General features: G+C 42.4%; 1 protein-coding gene across 9 annotated transcripts in view; it reads left to right on the top strand.

Moving 5' to 3' along the window:
* The window catches only part of dip2a (disco-interacting protein 2 homolog A), a gene marked incomplete at its 3' end in the record, with an annotated part of 72,104 nt that overhangs the window by 28,589 nt on the left and 20,869 nt on the right, over window positions 1-22,646 (top strand). For 8 of the 9 annotated variants that reach the window (XM_084023587.1, XM_084023591.1, XM_084023586.1 and 5 more), the window contains exons 2-6: window positions 12,067-12,138; window positions 16,191-16,310; window positions 16,401-16,520; window positions 20,106-20,375; window positions 22,150-22,287. In XM_084023587.1, the coding sequence (XP_083879713.1) occupies window positions 12,067-12,138; window positions 16,191-16,310; window positions 16,401-16,520; window positions 20,106-20,375; window positions 22,150-22,287 (720 nt within the window). The remainder of the gene's footprint in view (window positions 1-12,066; window positions 12,139-16,190; window positions 16,311-16,400; window positions 16,521-20,105; window positions 20,376-22,149; window positions 22,288-22,646) is intronic. The other variant, XM_084023594.1, reaches the window with a different exon arrangement.

Below are 22,646 nucleotides of genomic sequence, written 5' to 3'. Positions count from 1 at the left end.
TGTGTATTTTGTGTGTGAGCCTGTGTATAGTAGTGTGTGTCTGCCTTTTTCTCTCTCTTTGTATGTGTGTGTGTGTGTGTGGTAGCAGTTGTGGTTGATGTGCCACTGACTAATGGACTCATTAGAACAGGAGGTCTGCACATGTGCTCCAGCTGGACCGTCTCCTCATGCTACCACTGCTCTCGTTAATGAACTGCTCACTGTGTGTGTGTGTGTTTGCATGTTTGTTTGCCAGAGGCGTGTGTTGCATATATATTTTGTGTGTGTTTGAGTTGAAGTGCTTTCTTTCTTAGAGCAAAACATAGTGATTCAAATCTGAATGAAGATGTCAAATTATTTAAAAAACCCACAAAAACGTTCACATCTGCTGTGAAACCCTGCCGGCTGTCAGTATATGTACAGCATTTCTTGTTATAGATATCTTGTCTGAGGGCAACCATATGCTCCAGCCAGCCCCGGTCTTGTTAACAAGGACCGGAGCATTGCTGAGCTATGGTGTTAAAATTTAAAAGGCTTATGTCCGGCATTGAAAGCGCTATCACTGCTCCACTTAATTGCTCGGGTGCCAGAGGAGCACATTCCACCCGGTTATGTGGCGGAGAAAGTGAAAGTGCCACACTACTGAATAATAGATAAGCAATCACATGAAGACATGAGCTAGAAATTGTGCGTGCTCACACATCACATACACAGCTATATGGGAGCATATGATAAAAGTCTCGATTCTTTAGGATAGTGGCCGCTATCTCAATATTAATTTCCTTTTAGAATTTCATGTTATTAATACTTGCTTTGTCTCTATTTCTTCCTGACAACTTTCTGCATTGAAATATGATCTGTAGAGGAGAATTGCCACTGCATTGATGGTAAATGATGGAGAAATAAAGCAGAAAGAAGGGAGGGGAACCTCAACAGGAAAGAGGAAGAGAAGCACAATTAACCATGAGAACGAACAAAAGGGGAACATTTGATTGTTACGGTTTTGATTTGCTGTAAAGTGATGGGAGCTTTACAATTTTACACTGTGGAAATGCTATTGTAGGCGCAGACGTCATGGTAGCTTGAAAGGTTTGTAGGAAACAAGAAACAAGATAGATGTTGAGGTTTGATATAAATGACACCAGTCACCCCACTTTGTAATTATAGAAACCCATGGTTACCTGGTTATGATTTTGTACTTGATTGTATATTTTTGGCCTTTAGGAAATAGAAAGGGGGGAACAGATGGTGTTTGGTAGGAGGTGAGGCTTGTGGTCATCCTTTCCAGAGCCTGGTGAGATTGGCTCATTGTATTGTTTGTGTGTGTTAGAAAGAGTGAGAATTCGAGCAGTCGACCAGCAAGTTGTTGTATCTGTGTATGTGAGCAAAAGGAAGTAAGAAACCTCCAACTCTGTCTAATTGCAATCCATGTCATCATGAGTAAAAACTACCTGCAGTAGCGTTGTTGCTGTGTATAGCTTGTAAAATGTGAATTTTCTTTTTTTCTCCTTTCGGTAGCAACTTGAAGACATCACCCTGAGCTCTGGGAAATTGTGATGGTTTTCACAATATTCTGAGAGTCTATATACTAAAAAATATATAATACAAATAGCTCTTAACAATTATGTTTGCCAACAGTACTGTCACCATTCAGTTTGGTTCTTGAACATGCATTGCAGGCTCCCTTGCTTCATTGATGTGTTTGATCACATTTGTCCTATTATGTGTCCACCTGCCTGTTCTGTTGACCTGCACTGATGCTGCATCACCTCCATAGCCCCACTTTGCTCTCTGTAAATAGCTGTGTATATTTGGAAACGTACAATTTCACGTTGGTGGCGATGATGGGAAATAATGGGCCTGTGTGTGTTGGAAAGGATAAACACTGGAGCACACATGCTTTCATGTAACTGGCACACTGGTGCAGGGCTCCCTTCCAAGACCCCGTCATGAATCACAGGCGAGGAACAAAAGACTGCCGTATGGCTTGTTGGACTTGGAGAAGAGCTAGTTAGCTCTGGCTGCTGACATATAGATATGGATACGCACATCTCTAATACCACCCTCTCAGTGTTTCTATGTGTGAATCCTTTAATTGGATTGCCATGCTGCCAATGTGTAGATGTTCAGCTGTTTTGTGTGTTGGTGCAAAGAAACCCTGCTATCCCTCACCATAGCACATAGGTGTTTATGTCCGTGTGTATATGCAAGGGGCTTAATGGCTAAGCCTGTGTCAGGCCGGTGAAAACATTGTCATTCATATGGTAATAACCAAGCAAAGGGGACAATAAATCTCTCCACATCCTCTGAGACCGTACAGAGAAGTGAGCAGCTCCCACAGCGCTGGGAGCTTCAGATGGGACACCATCCCACTCATATCTTAAACACCAGGGACGCAGGGTTTCTCTCCACAGAGGTAGCCTCCGCCAAGTAGGTGGTAGCCATAGTTGGTAGCATTAGGATTCTGTTTGTTTTTTGTAAATTATTGTGTGTAGTTTTATAAGGAGGAAAACAAGGGAAGTGATGATGATCTGGCTGGCTTCGGCCCATATCTTATGCACAAATGGCTACGTTGAGCGAACAGAAGAGTGATATTCATTCCTTTATTAATCAGAGCCTTGGTCTGAGAAATCATTAGTTTCCTGCTCGGGTTATTTAACAGGTCCCCCGAGGAATGTAAAACGGTCGGACTGCATGAAGCATGTGTAGCTGAGGATGTTGACTACCTTCTGGACAATGGCACAAGCTTTCCTATCAGGGTAGGCCATGCTGTGGTTTAGACTCTTTTTAAATTGCAGCAAATTACATTGTTGAGTTTAAGAATAGAGCTGCGACGCCTTGAATGGAGGGCATTAGTGGAATTATGTATGACTTTGTTCGACTTGATTTCTTGCTTCGCAAAACTGCTCACAATGAGGAACACTATAACCGAGTACATAGTCTGATTTCAACTTCCTAATCGTGTCACTTAACAGTGGGGGTCGATCGGTGTGTGTGAAGGCTGCTTCCAGCTCTCGTGAAAACTGCAGAACACACACAAAGCTGCTGAATAGGCGACAAGTAGGATAGAGCTCCAGTTTTAGACTGAGATCTTCATTGGCTGCTACTATAGGCACTAGTCTTGCCTTTTTGCACTGATCACTGCAGCTCTGCTCACGCTGTAACCAACTAGGAGTACAGTAATGTTGGCACTCGTAAGCTAAACACGTAAATTACAGTAGTTAGTCAATTACAGTGTGAAGGCAGAGTGTTGGCTGTGAACAGGTTCTTGTGTCTCAGGGAGTCTTTACCCTGAGGCTCCCACGCTGGTCACGCCTGTCACACAGATGTCTTCCTCCGCAAATCACACACACACACTATAGAGAAGCACACACTGTTACATACGCGACTTGAAAGGACTCAATAAGAGGGTCTAGTCCGAATGACATTGCGGTTCTCTCATTTCTCGAGTCCATCAAGCTGGTTTGAATAGTAATACAAAAGTTAACGTGCGAAAGACATTACAATCACTAAAAATACACTGTATATCTGATGAAGTCAACAATATTTCAAATTAGGCCTATTGTTACTGCACTTGCGCTCTTTGTTGTGATTGGTCTGGGCGTTTTCTTGGAGCCATATGTAGAGAATTACTGCGTGATGTTGGTTAGGACAGTTTCTGCTGCTGTCCGTGTAGGTGACACCCATGTTAACCATCATGAAACTATGGCTGAGAGCCAGAATAGCAGCACTCAGTTTCCAAATTGTCCCCATTGTCATCATTCTAGGTCTCAAATTGGCCACAACCACTGACAACAATGTGTAAGGTTTGTATTTGAGAGATATAATATGTTGTCACATTGTGGGTTGCTGTTTGTAATAACCGCAATCAAAATTTCTCTGGCCTCAACGAGTGAGGAGGAGAGGGAGTGCGCATCGGTTGTCAAGCGAGCTAGAACAATGAATCAGAAGAATACAACATTATTGTCATATTGCTTCAGGGGCGTGCACAAATAAGACTTCCTCACAAACAGAGAGGTGCTGGATTTTAAATGAATGCAGCCCAAGGCACGCTTCATCCTGCTGTAGCCTGTCTGCTCTCTCTGTTTCAGACCTGTGAGGTCTGTGAGCCTAGCCTGCAGACCATGCTTATTGCCTGGGGTGTAACTCTGCAGATACAGACACCGAGATGGCTTATTTTGTTATGAGTTAATACATTGTATTTTTTAGGAAATTGGTTCAGGTTACAGGATGGTGTGCGTGTGTGTTCATGTGTGAGCCATGGCTTGTCTCCTCATCTGTATTTGCTCTTGAGCTGATCTGTCTCTCTGTGAGATATAGTGCAAGCATCCAGCATGTGTGTGTTTTCCACTGATGTGTGTGCGTACAGTATCTATGTTTATTTGTGACTGTTAATTACGGCCCCCGCTCTTGTCTGCTCCCCCAAATCAGTGCACAGCTGCAGGGCCCCCTGAGTAAGGCAGCGCTGCATCTAATGTCTTATTATTCACGCTGTCTTTCTGCTCACCAGCCACACAGAGCCTGGGGGATGGAGTGAGTTTTTTGTCTGTCTGTGTGTGTGTGTGTGTGTGTGTGTGTGTGTGTGTGTCTGTGTGTGAGGGGGGTAGGTATTAGCAAAGTGGCAATGGAGGGTTCATTCAGTCTCCTAATTCGTTGGCACTGCTTAATTAAAAGTGATATGGCGGTGTGATTGGAGCAGTTGATGGATGGGGACTGAGAGACACCCATGTGCTTTAGGGTCAGGGATGTGTGTGTGTGTGTGTCTAGTGGAAGGAAGAGGAAGTCATTACCTTTTAATCATATCCTCCTTTATTCCTCATCCTTTTTTTTCATCCTCTCTTTTCTTCATCCCTCCCTCTGTCTCTAAATTCTCTCTAAAGCCCCCTCCAGTTGTCCCCCGAACCCCCTCCGTTTCCCCAGCTGGCTCTCAGTGTCAAGCTCCTTGCCATCTTCAATCAACCCCTCTTTTCTGCAACACTTAACCCTTTTTCCTCTTCCTGTCTTTAACCTTCCAGTAGGATACGTGTCACATAAAGGATCATTTAGTGTGACTTGAGCTGTATAAATTAATACATCTTCACATATTTGTTGTAGTCTTAAGGTTAGATGACATCCCTTGGCTTTATTGCAAGACACTACAAATGCTTGACAGCTTCACTCAGTACGTGACCTCACCCTTAAAATGACTATTCGTATGTCAATTTCTCATTATGTGTTACCTTGAATTCTTGCATCCTCGCATGCTTCCACAGTCATTTTCAAGAATAATGTTCGATCAATCGTTTGATCAATCCTGTAAAATGTTCCCAGAATAACTTCAATCCAAAATTCAAAGATATCCAATTTAGCATCTTACATGATGCATCATATATAAGAAAAACACCAAATTCACACATTTAAATAGCTGAAATCGACACAGCTTTGGCTTGAAAGTTCAATAAAGGCAGTATAGCAGGGCTTTTTTGTTGGACTTAAATTTCATTGTACGGGGATTTCATTTTTCCACTCAGTTTATATGGTGTTTAACATGTGAATAGCCTCTTATCGTGTGAGTTTAAGCCAACATGCAGGAGGTGACTGACCCACTAGTCCAAGGTGACATGCAGTTCATCAGTCTTTAGAAACAGAGGAGATGATCTATTGAATGTGGGCGTTTGCTGGAGTCTTTGTACAAGTCCATTAGTGTGCATGCAGGCGAGCAATAATTGAGCATAATTATATGCAGCTTTTCATTGACACTTACTGCCGACGGGTAAATAGGACTAATTTCTAAAATGAAAATGCAATGCACACGTGGGTAATAATAAGCCTGCTGGGACTGCTGTATTACTCCGTCTCTAACCAGTCTCAACACGGGGCAGTGTTTTCCTCCACATCAAAAGGCTCTTCATCCCAGTAAGGTCAATCTAATCTCAGTGTAGCTTCTCCCTCACTCTAAAACACAAGCAAACTTTTTCACAATGCAATTTCAAGCTGGAAATTATAGAATCACAATAGAGCATACTGTACCAATACCACTATATCATCAGGCAGGTTGTCCAGATGGTTATTATGTCCTCTATATTTTTCAGCTGTGGTGTTTTGTAATATTTTAGTTAGCGTTACTCTAATGTGGTTGCCTTGTCAGAATGGAAGCGTATTCTTTTTAACTGAAAGAGGTAATTTGACCTGTATAAACGTGTTGTAACAGGCTAACGAAGCCTCCTCTATAGTCCTTGTACAGTGTGTGTTTGTGTGTGAGAGATTGGTATGTGGGAAGGTGGGGGGCAGGGGTCTGCTTTGAGACCCTAATCCTGCAGCCTAGTTTGGCTTTGTGTGGAGACCTTAGCTGGGAGGAGAGACCGACGGAGTGAGAGAGAGAGAGAGAGAGAGAGAGAGAGAGAGAGAGAGAGAGAGAGAGAGAGAGGAAAAAGGAGGGGTATCAGGGGCAGCCGATTTAAACGAGGAGGGGGGTCTGTAGCGTGGGTTTGAGAGAAGACGAGAGGGAGGGGAGTGATGGGAAGGGATATTGAGGGAGATGGGGTTCGTTCATTCTCCTTCTCTCTCTATGAAAGGAAACAAAGGATGCTGAAGAGCCAGACTTATGACAGCAGGACTTCTTAGAGTTTGCTTGATAGCCTGTTAGCTGGTTATCCTCCATTGACCTGACTACCTGTATTCAGCCTCTGGTCTTCTTCTTCTTCTTCTCTCTCTCTCTCTCTCTCTCTCGCTCTCTCTCTCTCCGTCTGTGCATCTCTATCTCTCTCTCTCTCTCTCTCCGTCTGTGCACCTCTCTCTCTCTCTGCTGAAGACGTCTCGTTGCTGCTCTCCTTCCTTCACTGGCTTCTGCATGTGAGTTATTCTGCCTCTCTGTGTGTGTGTGTGTGTGTGTGTGTGTGTGTGTGTGTGTGTGTGTGTGTGTGTGTGTGTGTGTGTGTGTGTGTGTGTGTGTGTGTGTGTGTGTGTGTGTGTGTGTGTGTGTGTGTGTTAAAACAATTTAAGAAGAGGTCTGATATGGTCAGTGCACACTGTACTTTTTCCTGCAGCTTGGTTAGTGTGTTTTGTGATGTTAGACAGACAAAAACACTAGAAATGTGGTTGAATCTGATCTTCCTTCATCCATCCCCTCTCTTTGATTCACATTCACATCTCGGTTCATCTCAGCAATAACTGGTACATTTTCTGCATCTATCAGAGTAAACATGTTGTGACTAGCACTCTGGGCTGGAAGCATTAGAGGGGTAATGCAGAGTTGACCATGCACACCTGAGATAAATCTCGTCTCTTTTCAGTAAATATGCAAAGATTAAATGTCAGTGCCTGTCTCGGGTAAAGCTTAATCCAAGTGTAAAACTAACATTTGTATGCTGGAGAGCTAATGCTAAATGACAGCTGGCTACATCTGCTTTTGTTGGAGGCAAACACGCCTAGAGTGCAAATGCTGCCCTGCCTAAATATTTAGTTTTGTGGCTGAAAGACAGACGGGTTGGCTGCTAGCTTGGCAGCAGTGTTGGCACATTGTGGGTCAGCCTGGTGCACAAATTGACATGAAGGGTGGGTGGGGCTACCTCTCTAGTGTCTTATGATTTCGGAAGAGATGTATCAAACAGAGGAGGGTTTTTATTTCAGGATAAAGAATAATGTTTCGCTATTGATTATCAAAATATGTATATTTACTGAACTGATGTTGTTTATAATCTCTGATTATTTGAATGGAAAATATATATTCAGGTATCGGATTATCTAAGTTTTTTGGTCAAATTTAGCCATCATTCATTTTAGAGCTGAGATGATTGACAGAAAATTAATTAGCAACTCTTTTGTCAATGAATTAATTGTTTCAGTCATTAAAAAAAAACAATATTCTTGTGTTCCACATTCTCAAATGTGAAGATGTGCTGGTTTTCTTTGTCATCTAAGACAAGAATCTCAATATCTTTGAGTTTCCGGCTGTTGGTCAAACGTAACAAGGTATTTGAATATTTCACTTTGGGCTTTAGGAGATTATGATGGGCATTTTACACTATTTACTGACATTGCTTCATTGAGAACGATATCTGAATGAATAGTTGGATACAAATTTGATTCTAGTATAAAGGAATAATATTTTTTGATGTTAAATTGTCACCCAGGATTTGTGTTGCTTATTGTGGTAAAGCCAGGCAGGCAGGGACATAGACACATAATCTGCCCTCATACCTCTACACACATACACGTACACTCTGGCTGTGGGCTCTGCGGTAGAGGAAAACACACAGAAGCAGGGCTTCAGACATGGAAACTATTGCTGCTGCTGTTTCTGTTACGAGTGTGTGTGTGTTTGTGTGTGTGTGTGTGTGTTTGTGTGTGTGATACCCAGGGAGATAGTTGAGAGCAAGAGTACTCTTGTCTGGCTTTCTGCATCTACAAGAGGAGAGGAAATGTCTGTTACAGATGACATTGTGAATTGTTTTGTTCAGGGCAGACTCATACCATCTTATGGAAAGCCAATTAAAGCATCTTTAGGCAGGGCTTCATTATCTGTGCTCAATGTGTTTGTGCTGCATTGTAGAGGAATGTGCTGTGCATCAGTATTTGCCTCCTGATTGAAGAGCTCTGTCCGGGCAGATGCAAGGTAATTCTCTAATGGGCCTCAGCACCACTCAATAGCCATCAGTCAATTATAGTCAATAAGACAAAGCGGAGGACAGCGGGCTCTTTTGCTGTCACTGTTCAGAGTGTCACAAGATTGACAGTGTCTTTTTTCCAAATTGGATTCAGTGCAGGGTGAGGGCAATGTTTGCAGGAGCAACATTGAATAATTTGCCAGATGAAAATCACTCTGGTCTCTGGAAAATAAAATCTTGTCCCCTTTAGCCCCAAAAATGTAGACATTAGTTGCTCTTTTGCTTCCTAGTTTCGTCCTCAGCAATAAAAAGAGGTCAAAAGATGACTATGCTTATGCATGGAGAGTGAGTGCAACAGGGTCAAGAAGAAGGTGAAGAGGTTCGAGGAGAGGGATAGAGGTCACAAAGGAGGTGGGCTTTGATGAAGGTAGATACCGGCCAGGGAGAGAAAAACCCGTCGTCCAGCTGAGCCCATGATGTGAGAAATGCCCCCTCCCCCTCTCTCTCTCTATCATCCTCCCTTTTGTACTTCCGTTCATCTTCCTCTTTGACACATTCATTCTCAGTTTTTATTTCCTCGATCCCACCACCCCCTCTCCCCCCTGGTGCTTGTTTGGAGATACATCCTTTCCCCTTTTTTCTTTACAGCTCAATTACACAGTAAAACCTGTAGTCGGCGCAGAAGGGTGAAGGGGGTCAAATAAAGCGTTTCCCATGCTGTAAATATACTGTGAGATTAAGGTTGTCCCTTGACTGTGCAATTTGTAAATGCTAAGCTCCCCTCCAACCACATCTCCATCACGCTCTTCTCTGCATCCCACTACCCTCTCCCCCCTCTGTTATTCCCCAGGCGGCAGGCCATGTTGACCTTTGAATTTTCCTCTTATGGAGGCACTCAAAGCTCAAGCAGAGAGGGGAAATAGAACATCCGTCTGTGTGAATACATACAAATGTAGACATGCGCACACCAATGTGTGTGCAAGCATATGCAAACACACACTTGCTCATATGCTCTCACACAGTAAATACTGTGATACTTATTTTGCTTTTTAAGACTGTAAAAGTCAGTTTTTTACCATTGAATGCTTGAGTCCATTCCTCCATGTTTAATGACAAAGCTGTTTGTTCTCAGATGAACAGATTAGCATCACTAAGACATAACTTGATGGATCAGTGTGTGCTAGGGGCCGCTTGGAAACAGAGGCCCGCGAGCCAGTATTTGGAGCCGCCACAGAGAATAGCCTTCCATTGTGTGGTTGTCAGGCTGGTTGGCTGCTGTGGTGCGCACAGTCAGACATGCTGGCATGCAAACAAACATAAACTGATGTACACACATACAAACAGAGACACTTATCACCAGAAAAAGTCAGCGTCAGGTCAGCTGGCTCGGCCCGTGGACAGCGCTGTATTGTTGCTAGCCTCCAGCTCTCCTGGACATTTAACAGTGCGGGCATTCAGCTGTTACTGGTGACTCAAGACCAGCGCGGCAACCAGTGTGACAAACAACACCTGCCTTCACACTACCGCACTGTTGTGTTCAAGAGCCTTGAGGCGCAAAGATAATCAGGAATATTTCATTTTGGAAAACGTCGGTAGGAACACATGATCATTTACTGTGCGACATACTTAAAATATAAGATGTATAAATATGAATACGTTGACAGGGCTGTGTGCAGATGATACCTTTTATGAATAAAGGTTAAGGACGTCATTAGAGGCAAGTAAAATAAAGTATTCCCCATGGTGAGGTGAAAAAATGGGATCACATGGGGAGGGATTTAATCAATTTGTTCTCTTCACATTGCCCTATTGAACTTGTTGCTTTTTCACGTGACCTCCACCCTAATGACCCCCACTGAGAGCTTATAGAGATTAATATGAAGCACACAGTGTGATACCTATTCACTGGACTCCAGTGTTAACTACAAGTGGAAATTCTGACCACTGAGATCTTGCGTTTCTGAGCATTTCTAGCTTTCTGCCAAAATACATCTTGTCAGTTGTCTGTTTGACGTTGACACTCCTTCCAGCCCTGATGTTTGACAGGCATATTTTCCACAAGGGCCTTCCTTTTCTCATCTTTGAGGGTGTTGGAGCTTGTTTGAGAGGTCATACATGGGAGCATAGTTATGTACACTCTCATGCTTTGTGTGTTAGAGGTGCTGTCAGTCAACCCTCTCTCAGTGAATCAATATGTCTTTTGTCTGCAAAAGAGTCTCAGCCCACTCTCTCTGATGTGCAGAAACACAGCGACATCTCACATTTCCAAATCAACCACAAGCAGCAAAAACACTCACGTCAGTGACCTATGGCTCTGTTTTTTAAAAGGTAGGATGTGGAACATTGGAGTTTTGGTGATGACTTCTGTAGTTGTTATAATATTTTCTGTCACGCTTGGCAATAAAAAGCAATAAAAGGCCATTGCATATTGTGTGCTGGTGAGGAACTAATCCACTCTGTGATTATGGACCAATCCAACTTTATCTTTTGATGCAGATTCTGATACCTCAATTGATCTTATCTGCTGTTACTGATTGAACTCCAGAGATCTCTTTTTGCCTAAATTATGTACACCACATCATGCTGATTGGGATCGTTTTTATCTTGGGTATGAGGCCAGGGATTGCAGTTTCTTTCTTTTCAGATTGCTATGATGTATGCACATAATGTACAGTCTATGATCAGCAAAAATACAAGCAACCAATACAGAAGCAGTGCTGGGGTCTGGGTCTTTGGAAGCTTATGGAAACCATCAGCATCTTAACAACATATATAAAGTTATCCATGCTAGGTCTACTCCACACCTTGCCAAGTCTAGAGATAATTATAAGAGTTAAGTTATATACCCTGCTGCATCTACAGAGCCATTATATTAATTTGCCATATACATTTGCCCTATCTCTCTGTCTCTATCTGCCCTCGTTTTTCACTTCCTTCATTTACTCTAGTTAAATTCTAGGCTTAGAAAAGCCTGTACATTGACGTTCCTTTCAAAAAGGGCTATTAAAAATAACACGCAGCTAGTTCTTATTTAACAAACTGCCTTTTAATTATGTGTAGGGAGAGGCTCATTCAGTACATGCTGAGATCAGCAGTTTTTTTTAGTTCTGGTTAAAACACTGCAAGGGAAAATATTCCAGGCGCAGCAGACAAATGATCTTATAAGTGGCTCTTTCTTTGTCGATGTTATCATTCAAGTATTCAGGCGGAAATTCCGACCATGTTTCCATATCTGTCAGCTAAAACGTATAACAATTGCAATGTCACTTTTTGTTATATGTGTGAGAAAGAGACATCATAGCTGGTCATCTGCTACCATAACCCTCCTCTGGTGCCCCATGGTGCCAGTGTAACCAGCCTGGCAGTGTGATCTGGAGGCACACACACACACACACACACACACCACCAAGGCACGGCTGTGCTAATGACTCATCTCTCTGCCCCCCCCTCTCCTCTCTCTGTCTGTCTGTTCCTCTGTATTTCTCTGTCTCTGTCTGTACAGGAGACATCACTCAGAAGGGCTATGAGAAGAAAAGAGGCAAGCTGTTGGCACCGTACATCCCACAGATACAAGGTAAGACACACAGGCCCGCAGCGATTTTACTGTCCAGAACAGGTTTTTAACATTACTCTGGCTGCCTGTTAGCATAGCAGTTAGCATACTGTCCTTGCACGAGCAATCAGAATGGGGGGGCATTCTCTGATTTTTATAATCATGATTAGGAGAGTAGCTTCATTAACATACAGGTCATTTATTTCCAGAGAAAAGTAAAAGAAAGATAAGTCAAAAATAAAATCCAAAAACATAAACAATCAGAAGTTCAGAAGTTGGTTTTATGTATGAAGTATGATATTGTATGTAGAGGCCAAATAAAAATATTTGCTAACCAACCAGGGCAAGGTAGATAAACTGTAAAGGAGTTGTAAATATTAGCTGTCTCTGCTGGTATGATAACTGGTGGATTTTCAAAGTGTTTGTGTGGTACTTTCATAATGCAAATGCAGAGCTCTTGTCTTACGGAAAGCAAATAATTTAGAGGAATGCTTTGTTTATTTAATCTGGAGTTTGTGCATATTTGTGCTTGCCATGCTGGGTGTGAGAAGAGAGGTACAAACAGGGAGGTGTGGATTTTCCCAGATGTATGTTACTACTTATTACCTGTCTATGACTTTTGACTATGTGTATGTATTTTTAGCCCCAGTTGGGTAGTCATTCAGTCAGTCTGAGCCACCCCGTGTAGACAATAAGGTCGAGGTGGTGTATGGTGAATCCCAGAAAGAAGTTGCTGTCTGTATGCTTCATGCTTCTCCGTCCTTCATCCAGGGTCCATGGCAGCCTTTGGTTTGGCCTGCTATCAGAACAGCAAGCCTCAGTGGAAACCAAAGTCTGTTGTGGGCCGAACGCTCAAGGCTTTCCACTGGAGTTAGCAGACCTGTTATTTAGCTTGGGCAGATCATCTCCTTCATCTCCGTCTTCCTCTTGCTCTTTCACTTGTTATCATGGATTCACATGCTTTTTTTAACCTTAAGAAGGGAAGTGATAGATGTAGGGCAGAAATGGATGGGCTTTGGGGGATATTCTTCCAGTGGGATGAATGGATTCATTTTGAATTAATGATGCAAACCATCCAGCTCGGTGAGTCAGTGGGTAAGGCTTTAACAGCTGCAGGGTTGAAATGGGAGACCAATAGGTCTGAAGGCTTCTGAGCTCCATGCAAAATTTCATAAGCTTTTTTTACTGCTTTTATTTCACTGTTGTCACAGGACTGTAGATGTGCCAAGTGCAGTAAAATAAGGTACAAAGCCAGATTGTTACGATATTTGACGAAGTACATTGGTTTCTTTTGTTTTAATTATTTTAGTCCATGAGCTGCATTATGAGTTTTGAGAGTAAATAATTGTGTTAACCATACTGGGCCAATCATTTAGGAAAATTTGATATGTGAGGTACATTTTTCAGTGTTAGATTGAGCTCTGTGGAGGATTTTTTGCATATCCTCTGTGAGAATACCGTTATGTGTTGTCTTGCCTTGAGTGATGGTTTTTAGTTTTAATCTCTGTCTATGAATGCAGTTTCTGAGTCCCAGCTCATTTATACCAAATTCACTATCCATTTGTTTATATTAGGCATACATGTCATTTCAATCAATTATTAATTTCTGTACTTCAAATGTACAACTGGATGCAAGTCATTAGCAAAGCATATTTACTCTGTAGGCAGTAAGACACAGCACTCCTGTCGTCAGTTGCTACACCGGTAAGTGTTGACATCAGACGGGTGCTAAAAATTCATCAGGGTTCGCTGTGGACCAATAACAACATCGCTGTGACGAAGCACGCCTCTGATTGGCTCAGTGCGGTGTGTCTCAGAAGCGTGTTCTTCCCAGCAACCGGGTCTAGTGTCCTGGCTTGTTTTTATAAACCTGTTTCCTCCAGGAGCTGGGGGAAGGCTGGTGTGGGACCGGGCTGTCAGAGTGATATAAGGGGCCAGCATAATATATTCATGTGTCTGTCTGTGCTCAGGGGATGCTGTGTGTGTGTATGTGTCCATCAGACTATATGCATTATGTGTCCTGAAATGACCTCAGGCCTTAATGAAGCTTGCCTAATATTTGAAACTCTGTGAATAGATTTAGTTGAAGCATGTGTGAATGTTGCTCAGCATTTCCGTGTGTGTGCTGCTGCTGTCAGAGAGTTGCTGACAGTGTGGAGCTCGCTGATCCCCACTAAGCTGCCGCTGAAAAGCCAGGCGGGCTGATGGCTGGCTGGCTGGCTGGGTGTCTGACTGGCACGCCAGCTAGGTGTTGAATTTAGCTGGCTGGATGTGGCATGGTAGGACTCTGTCCTGAAAAGGCTGTTTCTAATAGGTATACTTGCAAAGACAGCCAATCTGTGTGGATTTATATTATTTCACAACGGAACAATAGTTTACCAGGAGGATGTTATGTGTTTTCATTTTATAATGATCAATGTTACTGTTGATTTAACAAAGTCTATATTCATTTTAACAACTTACTCTGCTATAATTTACTGACTACTACAATATTCCTACCTTTTATCAGTTGTGTCATTTATATAAAACTGTCAGTCACTAGCCGTTGAGAGGCAGCTTTGACTAAACGTTTGGCTGAAGTACATGTATATAATGTGGACTATTGTGATGTTAATGATGAGTCCTTTATACTGTATCATCAGGTGGTATGTGTTGGAATATCACTGCTGACAACCAAAGTTATTTCTTCCTATAAATGACTCATCTCTAGGCATCAAATTAAATTTGTGGATTCATTTTGTGGTAGTGTTGGCTGTGTTATGCATTCCAAAGAACTCAGTTGGCTATGTTTGTTTACGAGGATTTGCAGGGGTTAATGTCTAGATGTTACTGCATATTTTTTTTAGCAATCAGTAAGCAGGTTTGCATAAATATAAATTTAAAAAAAAGACAAGCTCTTCTCACTTCTGGAGTGTGAAATCGAGCCTATGATTGTTGAAGTTAGTTTGTGGCGTCTCCACAATGTCTCTATCACACAAAGATGTAATGTATCTAGTTATTTGTTATGCTGCTGGTTTATCTGTTAGAAAACAACTCAAAGTACAGGTGGAAACTGGCAGGAGGCTGTGGAACCAGGGCAGTAGTTGGTATAATTTATTAGAACTACGGAAGCTTCTTTTTAAACATAATTCTCCTCTTTGTTCCACTGTTGGGAAAATATGCCTCATAGAGCTGAGTTATGGTATAGATGCTGTCCATCATGTGTGAAGTTATCCCTCAGTTCTTCCTAAAATAACTTCTGGAATTTACATGATACTATATATTTGCGTTACATATGTATGTGCATTTGAATCTTTAATATGCAGAACATAATATAACATAGTAAGGGTAAGTAATCAATGGACGTTCATCTCTACCACACTTGTGATGTACAGTAAACTAAAATGAATCTCATTTAGTTATATTTAACACCCTCTGATGTATTTGAAGTATGTATACTAACATACTTCAAATAGGTCAGGACGAGGCCCTGAGAAGAAGAGAAGCCAATGGTAGAAGACTACTGGAGCTATAACCTTCCTTCAGGCGGTAGTCTTGGGTTCCCCCTCTTATGTTAACCACCAGTTACTTAATGAGGCTCAAATGAGAATTGCATAAGCAAAAGGATGAATCACTGCCTGTGTCATGCAGAGCACAGGGAGGTTGACGAGTTTGAGTGTTTGATCATTTTGGAATGCTCCCGTTAGAAGATGTTGTCTGTTTGACATTCATGGTGCTTAATCACCTCCTTTCTGTTATGTCTGTGTAATTTGCATTTGCTTCCCTTGGAAGGCTGGAAGGCAGCTGGAAAGCTGTGAGAGAGGCTGGATTAATTTAAGTGAAGACTTTCTCAACTCCAAGCTACTGTATTAGGAGAAAGCAGCCTAAGTAGGGATTACCATTAAGCTTGTGGATACTTGATCTAGTAGAGCAATATTCAGAAGTGCTGCTCCATGTCCAAGGCACATTCTGCAAAGAGTGTATACGCTCATCTTTCTGATAGTCATATTTCTGCTTTTGAGCATTAGAGGAAGGTGTTGTTTCTGTCCTGTTATAAACGTTCCATTTCCTGCTTTGGTCTGGTCTCTCTACAGGTGTAGATCCATCTCTGCAAATTGACAACAGGATCCAGGCTTCATCCCAAGCTGTCCTTCCAGGTTCCAAACACAACAAGTCCAGGGCAGCCAACACCCGGGATGAACGCTTCAGATCTGGTAATCACGTCTCCTACCGCCTGAGAGTTTTTAAAGGCCCGATGCTCTGCTTTTATGTTGTAGCTTAACTGTGTTGATGTGTTCTCTTAGATTTGCACACAGAAGCCGTCCAAGCAGCTTTGGCAAAGTACAAGGAGAGGAAGATGCCAATGCCCTCCAAGAGACGATCTGTGTTAGTTCAGTCTTCTGTTGAGGCATGCACACCACCAGGTGAGACCACTAATACTGTTCGCCATGAGCAGGGTTGATCCTGTGCGCAAACAGCCAAGGTTTATGCTTACAGTTTACATGTGCTCCCATGAGCATGGGGAGTGTAGGACTGATGTGTACAGTGGTGGAAGATGATGTTGCCAAGCATTTGCTACTGGAAAGAAATATGCAGTTTGATGAATGTGTCCATTCTTTGTCACAAAAAGCACTCCGTTCTCACTATTGTGTTCCAAGGCAGACCTTCCCACATGAGTTGCATAATGGATGCATAATCAGATTTTTAACATAATCTCAAAACGTTGACCTTTCGCCTGCTGTTATGAGTGTTATGTGGACGGTACATTTTAATTTCATTTTACTGTATTCTGCAGCATTTTGGTTGTGATTTTCAAGGCCCAGTGATCCTTTTTGTATTCTTAGTTCTGCCCAAATGTTTCCCCACAAAAATATTCAGACTTTTTTGTCCATCAGTCCATATGATAGGCAAGATTTTTGCTATCACTACAGTGGCTTTATCATTTGTGTATAGGAGTTAATTGGTGGGGGGGCCTTAGAGCCTCATGTCTTGGTAAAGAGAGAGGACACAGCAGTGGAGCGAGGAAACGGATTAAAGGCTCAGACATTGGGGTTCGAACAGGAGAAGGAGGTTGCTCTACATGATTGTTTTCAGTCACTCTGAGTGATCTACTGGGATAGAGTACATAGGTATGGCTAACAGACCCACAAAATCACATAATATGCATACAACAAAATCAGGGGGTTTGCTGTGTTTACAAGGCTAATAGCAGCTACAGGTGTTAACGGCACAGTGCCAAGGTTTTGTTACTTATTTCAACATTTCGTCTGAGATATTATTTTAAATCCTTCAGTAGAATACTTTAGCAAAAGTTCATCAGGAGCTAATAATGTGTTGAATTTTGTGGATTTTGGCGTGCTAATGGCGCTAATATTTAGATGAACAGGCTGCCCCATTGTTGGTATCTGTATCTAACACACATGCTGATTGTTTAACCTGCTCCTTTTCCATCACTTATCTTGATAATCTGTAGTGACTGGTTTACATCTGGTCACTATGTGTCTGAACACTCCATGTCTGAATGTGAAGCACCTGACAGGCCTATCATTCAATCCAATGTGGCATGATTGGAAGATATAAGCCTTATTCAAACAACATACAATCAATCTAGCCAATGTACATATCATGCAAAAATACTTCAGAGGATTTGCAATGTTGGTTGGTCAGTCCATTAATGAGACATTCGTGGTCTCTGGAGGATGGGGCCAAATTTCCACTGTATGGTATGGCTCGACTTTTGGTACCAGATACTTTCTTCAGTTTCATTTTCTGCTGCAAATAGAAACCCCTCAATGTAGATGGGATTGTTAGCTCACTGCTAAGTGAAAATACCTTCACATTATCTTCAACGTGACAAACACAGTGTGTTCTGTTGCTTGATCCTCTTATCAAAGCACTGCCGTACCCAAGTACAACCTTAGTCTTGTTTTAAGTAGTAGTCAATAAATAAAAGGGCTTTACCATTTATACTACAGTTTGAGTCTGGAGGCTCCAATAAGAAGGATGCCATTTGTACATAGTATAGATATTGTCAATTTCGTTGCACCAGCCATTACGAAGTAGCTTTCCAATGGGATCAGGTTGATTTCCTACAGAAACAAGTTGAGAAAAAAACACCTCAACCTTTTAACTGTTGGGCTGAAGCATTATTAATATGTCTTTGTTTGCTTGAACACAATATTTGATGAGTGCAAAAGAACAACTGAGGTCTGTGTCTGCTTAGGTTTTGTCTTTTTTCTATTCCACCCTACCTCCAAATCCTCCATCACTGCCTGTCTTTCTCTAACTAATACCTTTCTCTTTCAGTTTCCTTCCCATTCTTTCCGCCTCTCTATTTGTATTTTGCATTGGTTCTCTGCCCTCCTCTTTCTCTATTCCTCTGTGCAACTTTTTCAAGGTTACTGAGAATGGTAGAGATTGGAGAGAGGCAGAGGAATAACAAACAAACAGAATCATAAATGCAAGATAAACTCTCATGAATCCACGGGTTCTTGACACATTAGGTTCTAGCTTGTATAATCAGACCTCCTCCAGTCTTCCTCTGACAGCCCTTGCAAGGCCACGAGAATGCCTGACAGTCATTCTAATATTTTGTCAATTGCTGGACTTTACTTGTAAATACATACTGTAAGTGATTAGCGGCAGTTTATTCACATGACGGCTCATTGGTTAGAGAACATCATCAGGCAAGAGTTGAACACACAGGCTTAATATCTGTTTTTTAATGTCTCTCTCACATCCTCTCTTGGCCCCTTTTCACCAACTCCAACATAGTTCTGGTTCTGGTGCTGGTTTGCAATTGGTTCACTATTGACATTTCTACAAACCGGCTTGCTTTACCACAGGCTGGAGGGTCAAGTCATTACCTCGCTGTTTATGTCAACTTCAAACACAATAACAATAATGGCGGACTACATCATCACTACAATGTTGTTCCACCTCCATCCTCCCCCAAGTTTATTTTGAATTTCTGGGGGGATCAAAGTGCAAGGAGACACTTTGTCTCATCCACAGACCCAGGTTTAATTTTAGGTCCGTAATAAAGCTCTAGGTTTTAAAAATGGCGGTCACAAAGTTATGGTTAGTCATGATAACCCAACTCCCAGCCTGGTGCCACTGTACAACCAGTTTTCCAGTATTACCACTTTGGCATAGGTCTTCCACATTACTCAAGCTGTGTTTTATAAAATATGCTCAGAGACTTTGGTGTAATATTTTCAGATATGTGATGAGTTTTATACTTTATATGGCTTGTTGCTGTTTACTTTGTTAATGATGAATACCAGGGAAAAGTGGGACCTTTCTTAGTGATGTGTGTAAACATTCATTTCATTTTCACATGTGGGTGATGCCTAAGCCCGTTTAGCCCGATTATTGCACCCAGTTCTCTGCAGAATACAAATCTCAGACTAGACTGCTCCTGTCGAAACAACAGACGTTTCTGGGAGCTTGGCAGATGAAGTGGAATGTGTTCATTTTGAATGATCCTTACTTTGCTTTGAAGTTGTTCCTGTTTGGGCTATTTTTTGCTGAGACCAACTGCTCACAGCTGCCTCAAGGGAAAGACAGTAAAATCATCAGTATGTTTGAGTCCAAGCCATAATAACTTAAGCATACACTGCACTTTCAAAGTATTATACCATCATTATATAGGACATTTGGTCTGGCTATTTCATTTTGTGTATGCATTGTATGCAAGTACAGTATGAATGTGTTTTCACTCTGGACTGTTAATAGTACACATAGTTATAGTTGGATGTCTTTGAGATTTTGTGTTGTGGTAGTAGAGTGGCAACTTGTATAGGCAATCAAATATCAAATACAAGCATCTCTCAGCCTAACAACTTCCATCTCCATTGAAATCATCTGGCCATCCCGCTTGCTTATATGTACTCTCTCCAGTATGTATAAGAAGAATAATGTATCATCAGCATATCATCTAAAATCCTGCAGCCCCATGTCTTTGTCCACTGTTTTGACGCTGCCCTGTCTTGACCTGTCAAACACAGACACCTCCTCAGCGTCGGAAGACGAGGGCTCGCTGCGCCGGCAGGGACGTCTGGCCACCTCCACACCCTACCAGGGCCACGGCCACCCAGCCGTTGAGCACTGGTTTAACCGTGTCATCCAGGGTTCGTCCACCTCATCCTCCGCGTCATCCACCTCATCCCACCCGGGAGGGAGATCCGTCACCACCACCAACACCACTGCCCACGCAGCCCTCAACGCCAACGCCGCAGCTACCGTACTGGCCGACCTTATGGCACACACCCAGCTAGGTCAGTGACGCACACACAGTCTCACATGGCATCACATAACGGCTGGTCGATCTCTATGTTCTTGTCCCCTTTTATTAGCGCTCCCATCCCATTAGCGCTCCCATCCCATTGGGGATTGAATGAGATAGCAAGGCAACAGTATTTTATGTTTTAAATTACTTTCATTCTTCTGGTATTGTCACTGTTCAGGTGTGCTTGTGGAAGAATCTGGTTTTCTGATCAGCAGAAGAAGTTGTATTATGTTACTCAGAGAGTTTTTCTATTACTGTAGCGCAACAGACAGCCTTGTTTGACCCATTTGCTACTGCCGAAGCCATAGCTCTCTACAGATACACAAAAGCGCTTAATGGGGCAAGATAAAGGAAACCAGCAACAGAGTTTTAGGATGCTTCCAAAGCTGTATTTTGATTCACTTGGTTTGGACCAAGGGGGGAAATTATGCATTGTTGCAATTTATTCCTGGTCCGGTTCCTGTTCACGCTTACTTTTTACAAAGGAACCAAGTGGAGTAAATATTAAGGTATACAGACTGACAGGTAACTAATTGATTGGCAATTGTCACCCTAATTCATCAGCCCATATGAACCGTACTAATAAGGCAACGAAGAAACAAACTGGTTCCGTGTAAAAGCAGCCTGTGGTTGGGCTGGTGTGAAAACTGTCAATTGTACCTTGATGACCAAACAACCAAACTGCCAAATCCTCTTTCAACCGAAAAGTGATTTCCCAACCGCAACTAATTTATCTATCTGCTGATAGTGGAATCAGTTCTGGATGCAGTGCTATAATTCATCTGTATAAGTCCTAACCTGCCAGTCTGTATAACTTAAAGTTTACTCCGCTTTGCAGGAACCAGACCAACATGAACCAAACTACAACTGTCATAGCATCCGTATTTTACGCAAGTCATCCCCATCTGTCTGCCATCTCACTGTCATTCAGTCGTGTGAAAGGTCTCACAGCCGCTTCCTCGTTAAGACTACTCGTTCCACGTTGCCACGCGAGTGTCACAATCTGGTTAACGAAATTCAGTGAATTCATCTTCATCCGTCTCTCACGCAGCAGCAAAGTGACATAGTGTCTTGCCTGTGTGTGTTTGAGTGTTCATGTGTGTCTGCTGGCAGAGCGATGTTCTGTAAGGATGGAACTGTTGGATTTCTGTCCAGCCTGTCTCCCCTCAAGGTTGCTGTCATAAAGAAGGAGCAGTCACTCATGCTGAGTGGAGCTGTAAATAAATCTCCCATATAATCCTGTTCCTTGACCCTGTCACTCACTACGACTTCAATAATAAACATATAGTTCAATGAACACCTCTATGTCCGTGTCAACAAAAATGAGAATCGTCCTAAATGTAGATTTTTTTCTACATTGTTGTATTGGATTGCTTTCAGTTGTATTTGTGTACTTAAAGACAGTAGACATGGGAAAAATAGTTTGTCACAATGTCCTCCGACTTGCCTGGAAATTATTCCACACATAATTCCACAGACATACGTTCCTCATTCTCCAAAGGGGACTGTATGCGCTCAATAGAAACATTCATCAATTATCATGGCAGGTAGTCTAAAAGGAGGTAAAATGTGAAAAACACACTATTCAACACTAAAAGACTCCCCTTGCAGATGACAAAATGGCTTTTAGCCTCAATCAAATTCCTAAACTGAGTCAGATCAGTTTGTTTGCAAACTCATGAAGGAGATATTCATTTAGCAACGATAGCCCAAAGTAGGCCTGGCATTTGACCTTTTAACCCAAGACGCCCCAATCATCACAGATAACCATTCAGCGCCCCCCGATGTGACGGGGCTGTCAGAGCGCTCCTCACTCCATGCGGAGCATCCCCCGGTGGCCTCGGTGCGAGGCGTTTCCCGGGGCTACAACCACCACACCAACGTCATGGAGACTGCAGATGGTGAGTTTCTTTCCCTCACGCACACACACCAACAGTCACACAGAAACCCAGTCACCTTCCTTTCTCCCCTGCTGTCTGTCCCTCTGTCTGCTGCTTAGTAAGTCTGCCTGTCAGACTGGCACAAGCTGCTGACCGACCCTCTTGTGTTGCCATGGTAACACTGCACCTTGATGCTTTATATGTCCCTGACACTTTTAACAACACACCATTGATAATGATTTACTGATGGATCCAGGAAAACTGATTCACGTGATTCAGTTGTTGGGATGCAGTTACTGAATCAGTGCATAAAATTAACAGCTGAACATTCATCACTCAAACAGCACAGTCTAGTATTCACACATTATTGCCAGCTGTAT

This window comes from Eutrigla gurnardus (genome assembly GCF_963514095.1).
Source record: "Eutrigla gurnardus genome assembly, chromosome: 12".
NCBI classification, from domain to species: domain Eukaryota; kingdom Metazoa; phylum Chordata; class Actinopteri; order Perciformes; family Triglidae; genus Eutrigla; species Eutrigla gurnardus.
Note: the sequence above shows the minus strand (reverse complement) of the source record. Positions and strands in the feature narration are given on the sequence as shown.